This window comes from Schistocerca americana, chromosome 1, assembly GCF_021461395.2.
Source record: "Schistocerca americana isolate TAMUIC-IGC-003095 chromosome 1, iqSchAmer2.1, whole genome shotgun sequence".
Taxonomy (NCBI): Eukaryota; Metazoa; Arthropoda; class Insecta; order Orthoptera; family Acrididae; genus Schistocerca; species Schistocerca americana.
Genome location: NC_060119.1, coordinates 605,304,961 through 605,319,532, shown reverse-complemented (window position 1 = coordinate 605,319,532; position 14,572 = coordinate 605,304,961). Strand labels below are relative to the sequence as shown.

Sequence of the window (14,572 nt, the reverse complement as noted above, 5' to 3'; positions counted from 1 at the left end):
AGAAACATCATTGTTTTTGTCCTGCTAAATCCATGTCTAGCACATCTCAGGACCTAGACATAATTCACTGTGTAAAAGTTAACTATTGAATGAGTGTTCAGAAAAAGTAATGAAATTGAACATTTTATGGGCTGTGCTGTTTATGGGCTGGGCTGTTTGTTATTGTCTGAGCACATTTGTTATGGAATCAACAGACTGCATTGGACTGATTTTAAGAAGCTGGCTATTTTACACTGTTAGTTGCTGTAGATGATCATTATTTTCGTAAAGAAGAGTGGAAAGTCATCACAAGTTTTAGCAAGTAAGATATTTCTGGATTGTTTCTTGTGGTGATATCTTTACTTTTAAGCAAGTCGAAGTAGATTTTTGTGATGGTGGTGAGGACAGTGCAGAAAGAAGCAGTTACCAGCAGATAAATTTGCTGTAGTTTTGCCAGAATTTGATACTGATAAGATTTGTTTCATTAAATTGCTCTGCTCTAGTCAGCTTCAGTCAGCAGTAGAAATAACTCCTGTCAATACATCGTGCTTCAAGAAATAAGAAAACTACTATTATCAATGAAAACAGTTTTTTTACTGATCTTGTTCCTCCTGTGCAATTAGCCGAATGAAACATTTTTTGAATATGAATGAAGATCTGTCAGTTCGATGCTATCTATATTTTAGTTTCCAACACAGTGAATTTTTGATCAAAGAGTACTGAAATATCTTAAAACTGTTCCAATTTAGGTTTTGCTCACACTTCCAGTGCTGTTGAAGTAAACCCCTATTTAAGGAATTCCACATTTGGGAAAAAAGGTCTTTCTTGTGTATGTTCCACATATCTCCATTTTCATGATAGTCGCTGTGGCATCCTGAACTCTTACCTTTTCTCTTATCTATTTCTCCACCTTGATTCTGCTTTTCGTTATTTCTAATTTCTGTCTAGTGATTCCTGGCCATCTATTGAGTTTTAAGAATGATCTATGTATTTAACATTGTGTAATAATTGAACATTAAAACTACCTACAGAGGCAGATTATTTCTAGTTTTACGTATTTCGAATTTCCTTATCAATGTGACATTCGGTTTTACAGATTAAATCCAAAAAAATTTTAGTTCCATCCACTTGTCAAGTTTTGATTACCATTAAGTAGTTGAATTCTTTGCCTGTTTCAGCATTTTTGCTGTGAATTTTCTTTGTTTCTGCATTTTGGATATACACTGGCAGAATATAAAATCCCAGCACCAAAAGATAATTAATTTAGATTAATGAAATTACATGAATATATTTGCCCAGGTATTTTAAGCGATTGATGTTGCAATTTCACATGTTAATATAAGCACTATAAGAGCTATCGGAAACATGAAATGCTCTTACATTAATAACCAACAGAACTGCTGGAATGTTGAATGCAAGCATGCAAACATGCATGCATTGTGTCGCACAGGTGCTCAATCTCAATCTGTGGCATGGAATTACTAGGTCGGTAAATATGTGGATGGTTAATGCTTCTTATGGATAGTGGTGGAGTTGTCGTCTGATGATTGGAGACAGATCTGGTGACTGAGCATGCCAAGGCAACATGTCCACTCTCTGGGTAAACATTATCATGCTGGAAAACACCCCCTGGAATGTTGTTCATGAATGGCAGGACAGCAGATCGAATCACCAAATTGAGATATAAATGTGTTGTCAGGATGTGTGGAATAACCGTGAGAGTGCTCCTGCTGTCATATAAAATCGCAGATAAAAATAGACCAGAACTCCATGTGTAGGTCCAGTGTGTGTGTAGGCTGCAGACAGATTGGTTACAGGCATTCATCTGGCCTGCTTCTAACCAACACAAGGCCATCACCGGCACGAGGCAGAACTAGTTTCCACCAGGAAAAACAACAAACCTTCAGCTTGCCCTCCAATGAGCTCTCGCTTGACACAACTGAAGTCGGAATTGGCAGTGATTTGGGGTCAGTGGACTCAAAGCTCCTGCTAATAAGTTACAACTAGTAAAATTTCTTGGTGCATTTTGGTATTGTGATACACAGTTACTTACATTCCTAATTTTTGTGAAGTGAAATTTTTTATATTGTCTCTCTCAGTATGGCTTTGTTGGCTGAGAAAGACCTCTCTGTAGCACAAGAGGTCAGTTGTGTATACAATGGAATTTTGATTTTACATTCTCCGATTTTCCTTTTTTCGCATTTTTACACCATAAATCTGTAGCCTCTGTGAAAGAGATCAGTGCTAAAAATTTTCAGTTCTAAGTTCTTGCTTGACTTGGTCCCGTTTTGTTCCTGTTGACATTTGATGTGACTGAATGAGTCATAAGTGGCACTTTATAGGAAGTACCAGAAATTAATTATATGTGGTGACTTCAATATTAATTTTGTATATGATTGTGCAAAAAAAAAAAAAAAAAAGGATGTTGATAGATTCCTAAATTCGTATGATCTGATGCAGACTTTTTTTCCAACTAAGGTGCTGGGGGACAGTTGCACAGCCATAGACAATATTTTTATTCATTCTTCATAAGTGGATGGGCATACTGTTAGTAGAAGTGTGAATGGCCTTTCAGACCACGGTGCACAAATTTTTAACACTAAAAGACTTTTGTACTCAAACATACACATATTATGTCACATATAATTACAAACTATGTAGGAAAGCTAATCCAACAGCAATAGAGAGTTTTTTAAAACATCTACATCTACATCTACATTGATACTCCGCAAGCCACCCAACGGTGTGTGGCGGAGGGCACTTTACGTGCCACTGTCATTACCTCCCTTTCCTGTTCCAGTCGCGTATGGTTCGCGGGAAGTACGACTGTCTGAAAGCCTCCGTGCGCGCTCTAATCTCTCTAATTGTACATTCGTGATCTCCTCGGGAGGTATAAGTAGGGGGATGCAATATATTCAATACCTCATCCAGAAACGCACCCTCTCGAAACCTGGCGAGCAAGCTACACCGCGATGCAGAGCGCCTCTCTTGCAGAGTCTGCCACTTGAGTTTATTAAACATCTCTGTAACGCTATCACAGTTACCAAATAACCCTGTGACGAAACGCGCCGCTCTTCTTTGGATCTTCTCTATCTCCTCCGTAAGACCGATATGGTACGGATCCCACACTGATGAGCAATACTCAAGTATAGGTCGAACGAGTGTTTTGTAAGCCACCTCCTTTGTTGATGGACTACATTTTCTAAGCACTCTCCCAATGAATCTCAACCTGGACCCCGCCTTACCTACAATTAATTTTATATGATCATTCCACTTCAAATCGTTCTGCATGCATACTCCCAGATATTTTACAGAAGTAACTGCTACCAGTGTTGGTTCCGCTATCATATAATCATACAATAAAGGATCCTTCTTTCTATGTATTCGCAATACATTACATTTGTCTATGTTGAGGGTCAGTTGCCACTCCCTGCACCAAGTGCCTATCCGCTGCAGATCTTCCTGCATTTCGCTACAATTTTCTAATGCTGCAACTTCTCTGTATACTACAGCATCATCCGCGAAAAGCCGCACGGAACTTCCGACACTATCTACTAGGTCATTTATATATATTGTGAAAAGCAATGGTTCCATAACACTCCCCTGTGGCACGCCAGAGGTTACTTTAACGTCTGTAGACGTCTCTCCATTGATAACAACATGCTGTGTTCTGTTTGCTAAAAACTCTTCAATCCAGCCACACAGCTGGTCTGATATTCCATAGGCTCTTACTTTGTTTATCAGGTGACAGTGCGGAACTATATCGAACGCCTTCCGGAAGTCAAGAAAAATAGCATCTTCCTGGGAGCCTGTATCTAATATTTTCTGGGTCTCATGAACAAATAAAGCGAGTTGGGTCTCACATGATCGCTGTTTCCGGAATCCATGTTGATTCCTACATAGTAGATTCTGGGTTTCCAGAAATGACATGATACTCGAGCAAAAAACATGTTCTAAAATTCTACAACAGATCGACGTCAGAGATATAGGTCTATAGTTTTGCGCATCTGCTCGACGACCCTTCTTGAAGACTGGGACTATCTGTGGTCTTTTCCAATCATTTGGAACCCTCCGTTCCTCGAGAGACTTGCGGTACACGGCTGTTAGAAGGGGGGCAAGTTCTTTCGCGTACTCTGTGTAGAATCGAATTGGTATCCCGTCAGGTCCAGTGGACTTTCCTATATTGAGTGATTCCAGTTGCTTTTCTATTCCTTGGACACTTATTTCGATGTCAGCCATTTTTTCGTTTGTGCAAGGATTTAGAGAAGGAACTGCAGTGCGGTCTTCCTCTGTGAAACAGCTTTGGAAAAAGGTGTTTAGTATTTCAGCTTTACGCGTGTCATCCTCTGTTTCAATGCCATCATCATCCCGTAGTGTCTGGATATGCTGTTTCGAGCCACTTACTGATTTAACGTAAGACCAGAACTTCCTAGGATTTTCTGTCAAGTCGGTACATAGAATTTTACTTTCGAATTCAATGAACGCTTCACGCATAGCCCTCCTTACGCTAACGTTGACATCGTTTAGCTTCTGTTTGTCTGAGAGGTTTTGGCTGTGTTTAAACTTGGAGTGGAGCTCTCTTTGCTTTCGCAGTAGTTTCCTAACTTTGTTGTTGTACCACGGTGGGTTTTTCCCGTCCCTCACAGTTTTACTCGGCACGTACCTGTCTGAAACACATTTTACGATTGCTTTGAACTTTTTCCATAAACACTCAACATTGTCAGTGTCGGAACAGAAATTTTCGTTTTGATCTGTTAGGTAGTCTGTGCAGAAACTCGTCAAGGAACAAGAGTGGCAGGATGTTTATTGTGCTGATAACATAGATGTCAAATATAATGCTTTCCTTAATGCATTTTGCATGCTATTTGAGAGTTGTTTTCCATTAGAACATTCTAAACTGGGTACCAGCAGTGAAAGGGAGCCTGGGTGGCTGACTAGTGGGATAAGGATATCATGTAGAATAAAGCAGGAATTATATCAAAATGTTAGCAGCAGTCACAATCAAGCTACAGTGGCCCATTACAAACAGTATTGTAAGATGCTTAAAAATGTTATTAGGAAGGCAAAGAGTATGTGGTACGCACATAGAATAGCTAATTCACAGGATAAAATTAAAACCATATGGTCAGTTGTGAAGGAAGTGTGTGGTCAGGAGCACAATGTTGACAATATAAAGTCAGTTCGTAGTAGAAATATTTCTGTTACTGATAAATCAGATATATGTGCAGTATTTAACAATCACTTTCTGAGCACTGCTGGTGAATTAAATAAAAATTAAGTTTCTGCAGGGAATCGTATAACTCTCTTGGCAAATGCTTTTCCGAGATGGTCTGAAATACTCCTCTGTGATACAGACAAGAGGGAGATTGAGTCAATAACTAAATCACTGAAGACTAAGGACTCTTATGGATATGATGGAGTGGCTAGCAGAATATTAAAGTACTGTCCTGCACTTGTTAGCCCTGTACTTATGCCATCAGTGTTTGCTAAAGCTATTGAAAAAGCTGTTTGTGTAAGGATAATTGATCATTTTATATCCCATAATTTGCTATGAAATGTACATTTCGGCTTTAGAAGTCATTTGACAGCTGAAAATGCTATATTCTCTTTTCTCTGTAAGGTACTGGATGGGTTAAACAAAAGGTTTAGAGTGCTAGGCATATTTTTTGATTTAACCAATGAGTTTGATTGTGTTGATCACAAAATGTTGCTCCGGAAGTTGGACCATTACGGAATACGGGGCGTAGCTCACAACTCGTTCACTTCTTACTTTAATGATAGACAGCAAAGGTCATTATTCACAATGTTGAGAATGACTGTGATGTGGAGTCTGAGTGGGGTACGATCAAATGGGGGGTGCCCCAGGGAACAGTGTTGGGGACACTCCTGTTCCTTCTTTATATAAATGATATGCCCTCTAGTGTTATGGGTAATTCTAAAATATTTCTGCTTGCTGATGACACTAGCTTGGTAGTGAAGGATGTTGTGTGCAACATTGACTCTGTTTCAAATAGTGCAGTCCTTGACCTAAGTTTATGGCTTGTGGAAAATAAACTAACGCTAAACCAAAGAAAGACTCAGTTTTTACAGCTTCTAACACACAATTCAACAAAACCCGACATTTTAATTTCACAGAATGGGCATATGATTAGTGAAACTGAGCAGTTCCAATTTTTAGGTGTTCAGATAGATAGTAAATTGTTGTGGAAGGCCCACATTGAGGATCTTGTTCAAAGACTTAATGCTGCCATTCTTATTATTCAAACGGTACCTGAAGTAAGTGATTGTTTGACATGGAAATTAGTGAACTTTGCTTATTTTCATTTGCTTATGTCATGTGGTATTATATTTTGGGGTAACTCTTCTCATTCTAAAAGGATATTTTTGGCTCGTAAAAGGGTGGTTTGGGCAATAAGTGGCGTAAGTTCGCAAGTGTCTTGTCGACTTCTGTTCACTAGTTGGAGTATTTTGACATTGGCCTCTCAATATATATATTCCTTACTGTCGTTTCTTGTTTACATCAGCTTATTCCCAAGAATAAGCAGCTTTCACTCAGTTAATACTCGGCAGAAATCTAAACTGCATTTGGATCGGACTTACTTAACTCTTGTGCAGAAAGGTGTGCATCCATTTTCAGTAAGCTATCACAAGAATTCAAATATCTTAACAGTAATCCATGTGCTTTCAAATTGAAACTGAAGAGTTTCCTCATGAGTCACTTCTTCTATTCTATTGAGGACTTCCTTGAAAAATTGAGCTGATTCTTATGTTATATTGTTGCATGTACTCAAACTTACGGCTAGACTTTTTTGGGTTCATAAACATTTTACTTAATCTGTTGTTACTTTTATGTTGTAATTTCATGTACTGACACTTTCCATGACCTTGGAGATTTGCTCCTCACTGTGGTCCTATGGAACTTGATGTGTAAATATATAAATAAATGAATAAATAAAAACACAGACGGTTCCCACCATGGCTGGTGGCAGAATTAAGGGAATATTTTGGGCTGTTGTGGACAGGGGAGATGTGAGAGAGGAAATGCTGACATAATCCATGATCAGTATTGCCAACACAAGTGTAATATTTAGCTTTGCCGCGCAGTTATGATACGGCTGCTTCTAGGTTGCAGCAGTAATGGGAAAAGAAGGCAGTTGACGCAAAGTATTCTGGACTGAGCCAGAACGTGAGGAAGGGGCCCAGCCACCACCTTTTTTTGTGGCACTTGTCTCATCTCTTTGAATGTATTTTCGATGTACTGTATTTGGTAACAATATCAATCGCAAACCTTTTAAATTCAGACACAGACTCTCTAAGAATATGCTTGGTCATAATTGAGGAAGTGTCGCCCATTTCCAGCTAGTGAACTCTTTATTTGCTGGCGGCTTGTTAAGTCACCCATGAGCCAGTGCAGCCACCACACTACGCTAACACACATAAAATGAGCTCACCTACTGGATGTGTGGAGTGAGCAAGTGGCCCTTCAATGACGGAAGTGCTGGTAGGGTTGAAAGCATTTTGTGAAGTGCTGAAAATACAGTTTTTGTGCAGATGATGTTCTGTGACAGAGATTTCACGCATAAATAGAACAAGGGTTTTGCAGTATTCCATTTTAAAGACTTACATTTTTAAATAAGACACGATGCAGTTGCAACAACTACATACACAACTAATGTATATACTGCACACACCACACATTGTAGATTGTAAACATTGACAGCAGTGATAAGAGGACATGAAATGAAACTGTAGCACATGAGCTTTCTTTCAAATTTACATGTTAGACAGTGTACAAAAATTCACTGAGCTGACTTCTAATAACTTCTAATAAGTTTGCAATGTCAATTGGGCAGGTAAAGTCATTTGTTCACGTCTCTGTTTCTCTCATCAAGCCTGAAATAATCCTTTAATGATGGTGAGAATATAAAGCATAGCCCATAAGAAAAGCATTAAAGAATAACAGCAATGACAACATAGTATGTCATGAAGCAGATGTCCACTTTAATGCGAACAGTTTAATGACTTAGCTACTGTGATGGTTTTGGTTTAATTTAACTATTCATCAGTTTTTGCTTTTTTCTGGGTGAGCACAAAGGATGATATACCAAAAACGCTTGTTTTGAATGTATAATTTGCAGTTCTAGCATGTCAGAAAACAGCTTGATAACCTTGTACTCAGATACCAATTTCAATTTTTTGACAAGTTTTTACTTGCTGTTACACATCTGTGACCTTTTAAGAACTGATGAAATGCATTACCACAAATTATTGTATAAGCATTGTATTGTGCATTTAATTTCCTACAGTTAGACGCATTTTGTACGAAGTATTGGAGAGGTTTGCAATGTTTTATCATATATGCCAGATACATGTGTTTTTGTTGAACATTTTCCCCTGTGGTACATTTTCCTCAATTTTGCATTTTTTAAGTCTGGACGGCACGAAAATGTAAAATAGTGGGTTTCACTGCATTTCTACAACACAGTTGCTCAAAATCTACCTCCACTACAATCCACCCTCGAACTTCTCCCCCGGAAAAATTACACTCTTTCTTCATATCCAGTATTCCTCAGAAGACTGTCCCTTAATGTAGTGAGGCATTGTATACTCACTGAACCAGGTACCTTCTCCAGATACATCTGCACATCAGAGAGCACGTCTACATTATCTTTTTGTGATAGAGATGAGGACTGCAATTGTTGAATTGAAACTGGTGGATGTTGGCAATGAACTCTTAAAAATGCCAAGGATGCAACAGTCTTAAGAGCTGTGTGAACTTTTTCAGTAAAAGCTGATTCATTATATTTAAATGTGTGTACTACCTCCTTGACTTTTTGTCAATATTTTGCATAATATAAAGCTTCCAAGAGCCAGGTGCATCAGTGTCAAAGTTTGGGTTAGGTGAAAGGCAAATGTTGGGAGCTATTTCCTTAAAGGACTGAATGTGGGTCGAAACTGTATTTTCTTAACAGAAGAAATGACACTGTTAACCCACAGGAACATTATTTCAGATGCCCTTTGCTACATGGTGTAAGCCATAGGCAAGACCGGTGCAACGGTTCCTATTGGGATCGAATTCTTTCAGTGTTGCTCCCACTTGTAACGTATGGGCAACACAGTCTGTCAACAATAGCAAAGCTTTTCCGTCCCTATCCTCTCCTGGCCAAAGGATGCATGGGGCATCCCTGACAGCGCAGGCTATAGTACTGGTATTCATCTTTCGCAGTTCCTTACACAGTAGTAGGTAAAGTTTTCCTGGTGCCGTGGAATCTAATTTCCCAGTGTGACGTATCTATGTATATAAATTCGAGTTGTCTGCTCTTGTCTGTCTTTATATTTTAATCCAGATTAGACTAGTAAATATACCGACTCACAAGGAAGGTTTGTGTATATAATTTATAAATATTTCATAGAAGTTTTCTTAGTTATGATAAATTAAAGTTCCTTGGCACAGTGAAAATGATGCCACTGCTGTGTAGTGAACAGCTACCAAGACGTGAGAGAGAGAGAGAGAGAGAGAGAGAGAGAGCAGCAGTGTCTCGAGAGAGCAGGAAGCGTGATTAAATTCGTATCTGATGTCGTAGGCCAATAGTAGAACATGTGGCTAGAAACTGAAAGGTTATGGAATCAAATCCCAGCTCAGTCACTTCTTTTCATTCTGCATCTTAACCTAGCATTCACCTCTCAATGACGTGGCATTTTGCCATAAATGAAATGTGGCTCAGATTCCACATTGTGCTCTCCTTTCGCACGTTGGATACCTGGTTAGGGGCATGCAAGTTGTCTAAATGACATTAAGTTGAGGTCAGTTGTTTCATAACAATTGCATATTGAACAAACATGTGAATACAAAACTTGTGGTTTTCAATTTTTTTATGCATAAAATAAAATGTTTTCGAAAATCTTCTCCAGCATGAGGTGCAGTATTGCTTTGTTTACATAAAGTTTTGCAGCAGCACATCAGATGACTCACCTTCCAGCTTTGATTTTCTTCAGTTATACGTAGATGCGAACATGATTCTTTGCATGGTGGGGTGAAAATGTCTGCCACAAAGAGTCTGTGTCACAAAATTACAGCAGTTAGGCTCAATAATGAATCTGTGTGTGCTATGGGTCTACATATCTACATTGATGTCTCTTGATTGCTTCTTTTCGTATGTTGGGACTCACCTCAGGAATTACTGCAGAGATTTTGATATGGTTTTTAATAATAGGTAGACTGATTTGGAAGGTTTGTGTATACAATTTATAAATTTGTCGTGGCAGATTGGTGTAACTATGAAGATATAGTCAACTGCTGCTGTGAAAATGATGCCATTGCTATCTAGCAATGAATTGCAAAACTCCTTGTACCCACAGCTCGGCACAGCACGCCTCTTCCTTTCATGTACTGTCAGAGGGCGAAATGCGTTCGGCACAATGCACTCAGTTTGTGTGCACTTAAATGTATTCATATATTATTTATTTGGACACTTCCAAATTATACAGCAGACTGAAAAACGAATCTCCACTGGTGAGAAAGAGATTGCTGCTTGGTTCAGATTATGAATCGCAATTCATGCTCTTAATGAACTGCAGATTCTTCACTCTCAATTTGAAAGAATCAAATATTTTTAACCAATAGTGTTCATACTATTGTTTGAGAATAGTTGCATAGTGAAAATGTATGCAAATCCAAAATGTATGTTGTTTTAATTTTTATGCTACAAGTAGAAAGACTTCTGAAACACTGCTTCAGAAACTTCACTTCATTTATATACATTAAATTTTCTCAGCAATGCAACAGGGGACTCTATTTTCAGTTCTGCTTTCCTTGAATCAAACCTAGATGTGAAGAAGATTCTTTTCATGGCACAGCAAATAATTCTGCCATAAAGAGTCCATAACAAAGAATTGTTACAATGAGTTTCAACAATGCATCACAGTGCTTAGTAACCTTGACAGGAGGAGTGCTGTAACATGAGCGAATCATGTAGACCATGTGTATTTTTTTTTTTTTATCTTTTATTTGTGCCTGGTCAGCCAGCTTCCAGTGCATATTGAATCACTCACATACACAAGGTTTGCACACAGTACTTGCACTGCATATGAATTTATCACTTACATTAGTGTGCCCCCATCATTGCTTTGAGATGTCACACCAGATACCAATTAAGTATGGTACACATAAGATTCATGCCTCCAGACAACTTCACTGACATGCACTGCTTTCATTTCCTATGTTTTATGGAAGTGATGACATTCAGATAATTAACATTGTCTGAATTTGATTCATAACTCTACTCAGTGGCCTGCAAACAACTATCTGTTTTCTCATCGAATGAAAGCCAAATGTAGTTGTCATCAGTGTCAATTTTAATATCAGCTATAGCCTTTTCATACACTGGTTCCAAATAAGTTTTGCACAATGTCGACTCATCTGGTATAATGCAGCTGCTGATACTTGACACGAAGCTGTTAAAGTTTTTTTTTTTTTTTTTTTTTTTTTTTTTTTTTAATTGCACGTTAGCCAACACTAAAGCCTCTCACAATCCTACATCAAACCTGACCAGCACACTACTTGATATGAAAGAAATTATTGATTGAATATGTTGTTTGTTGTTATTGTTAGTGATGCCCATAATGTGAGCTGTGGAATTTTTGTGTTCAAGTAAATGTGATTTCTTTATCATGGCATACAGATAAACACTAAGATGGCAGTAACTAAAAAATAAGAATGTGATCTTGTAGAATGTCAACTTCAGTTGAATTGCACATGCATGTGTATAAACTAATTTTAAATTTTGTGTCGAAAATCAAAGAAGCAAAGACTGGCAAGATAAAATAATGACAAAAGTAATCTGTTTTTACGTACATGTTTTTGGCAGGCTTAGCAAAAAATTACTTAGCTGTCAGATGTGAAATTGGAGTCTTCCACAATCCACTGCTGGAAGAGACCAGTTTTTGATGATTTCTGTTTAGGCATGACAAAATTACACTTAAAATGCACTGCTTAAGATGAGTGAGCACACCATGCAACTTTACTCCATAACTACAAAAATAAATACCTTTAAGAGTCACTGATTAGTTCTTTTAGTACACCCCTCTAGTGTCAGACAGCATTTAAGTAAAAGCTGGCTGGATTTATACCAACACAGTGGTATGTGGACATTTTCTCAAAGCGACAATGCTTCATAATCAGTGCTGATTTCAGTGCAGGCTGTAATTTTTATACTTTCCAAATTAACAAATAAGTTGACCGAATTGTTACAGATGCAACAGTGTGCGATACTTTATAGGGTTATAAGGACCAGTGATATTGTGCCATACACATTTTTCATTTCATTGCAGTGTGTAAATTTATTTATTATGTCTTTTCTTAGAATGTGCAAATCCACATTATTGATTTTCTTAGTAGTAATTATAAAAATATATTGAAGAACCATGTTATTCTACAAAAATCCATTTTAGACCATACTTTTGCTATGAAAATCCTGTACTGTTTTTTGTAGACCTTTAAGACCTTTAAGTTCTATTAGCACTTCCTAGGTTCTATAAGGTTAAAACCTACAAACCAAGGTCCTACTACAACAACACAAATTGCAAATGAATTACTTATTGTGTTCAGTTGTCATTTTATTTTAGGGTGGAGTTGTGAATCCCATGCTGCTTGAAATTCTCTCCCGTCTGTAATTTGGACACCATCAGTTTAATCAACTTTCGCTTTTGGTATCGACTTCTCCTTACACATTCGAATGCATTCCTTGTCGTCAATGTCACACCTTTCTCCTTCTCATCGTCAGTCAGTTTAATGTGAATAGCACACTATTGCACCTCTTCCCAATAAAATTTGTGGGTGCGCGTGCGTGCGTGCCCCCCCCCCCCCCCCCCCCTCCACACACACACACACACACACACACACACACACACACTCCTGCCTCATTCTCTATCCCATGCCCATGCTGCCTCTTCCTACCACCTGTCAACCTCTGTTTCTCCTGCTTTTCCCTTCTCCTCCACCTCCTTGCCTCTCTCACCCTCTGCATACATTTCTGTCAAGCCATGCGGAACCCATTGTGATGCAATTTTTTGCATGCCCAGGCATTCCTTCAGGATGCGAAGCTGTCGTATGCGCTAATCTGGTTTTGTGGGTGAGCTCACAAATTGTATGGCATTGATCACTGTCCACTAACGCAGCAACAGCAGGAACTTCTTCTTCAGAGATGCTAGTATGACATGCCCGATGCATGTCTGCCACAGTTTGCTGACCTTCGTTGAAGGCTTTTACCCAACATGCCACTGTTCTGTATGGCAATGCCAATTCCCTGCACGCCTCTTGAAGACCTTGATGACACTGTCTTGCTGTACGACCTCTGGCACATGCAATCTTGATCCAACTCTGTTGCTCCTGTTTCGAAAACGTAGTGACACCGTTATGTTAGACTGCTCGCTTACAAGTGACTGTGTTTCCCTCGACTCTGCGCATGCCGGTGATGTGGGATGGGCAATTCAATTTGCTCGGAGGTAAGGTAGGGATGCCAACAACGTGTGCTATCAGCGACTATAGTAGATTCCATTGCATAGTATCTCCACAGCAGTGTTCCAACCTACGTATTTGTTCAGAATATAAATTTTTGGTTGTGAGAATGTAGATGATGAAAAATTCGTGAGTGGTGTTGTATCGATGTCTGTGAATCTGTATTTGAGCAGCTAGGTGACATGGATATAGTGAACAGTGTGTGTTCGATAGATGAAGAGAGCAAAGCTGAGGCAATTGAGCAAGCTGTATCACATACATCAAGGCACTGAAATGCAATTATCTCATGTAGAGTATGCTGGAAAAAATTTATTTGACTGTTTTGGTATGTTGGCTTTCTGGAAAATGAGAAACATCATCAAGGAGGGGGGGGGGGGGGGCACAAATGCAAGCAGTTGTTAATGAAATGCAGTGCACTTGAAGTGTAATTTTGTAAATAAATTATCAGTTTCTAGTGACTAAGTACTGGTTTTTCAGATGTGACATGTAGCATGTTTTGTACATGCAGTAAGCAGCAGATTCCAGGAAAAACGTGTGTATTTTGGATTTTCCATATTTTAAATTGTGCATTTGGTCTGGGGTCAATATTAACATAGCTAACTGGGAGTTTACTATGTAGTCATTTCTTGTATTTAAGTCAGTTGTTTCCTCTTGTGCTACAGTGCTCTCTTTATTTATTCTTGAATTATGTTCATCATTTAATTCAAACTTGTGCTTAATGAGTTTCAATATTTTTTCACCTTGTTTAATCTTATGTCATATTAGTTATTGTACAGGAGTTCTTTCTTGTTGTGTTTTGGAGACCACTTTGTAATTTCTGAATGTTTACATTGTTACTATGGTAATAATAAAAAAATCATAATATTGAGTATTAATTTCCTACAGTGTTGTTCTTTTTCTTTAATGTGAAATTTGTGTTCTTTGTCTTAACAGGGAGGGTACTGCTTGAAATCCTTAGCAGAAGGTGCTGCACTTACTTTGCGATGCTTGCTTGGAGATCCTTGCCCACCGCTACCAAGTCTTCCTCCTCCAAGTGACAGGTGTGCTATTACAAAAATAAATACTAGGTTTTCTGTT

At 38.5% G+C, this 14,572-nt stretch overlaps 1 protein-coding gene across 8 annotated transcripts in view; it reads left to right on the top strand.

The window, feature by feature from the left end:
* Positions 1-14,572, top strand: part of LOC124607049 (histone deacetylase 6) — a 325,114-nt gene that overhangs the window by 135,811 nt on the left and 174,731 nt on the right. For all 8 annotated transcript variants that reach the window (XM_047139236.1, XM_047139241.1, XM_047139228.1 and 5 more), the window contains one exon: positions 14,429-14,535. In XM_047139236.1, coding sequence (XP_046995192.1) covers positions 14,429-14,535 — 107 coding nt within the window. The remainder of the gene's footprint in view (positions 1-14,428; positions 14,536-14,572) is intronic.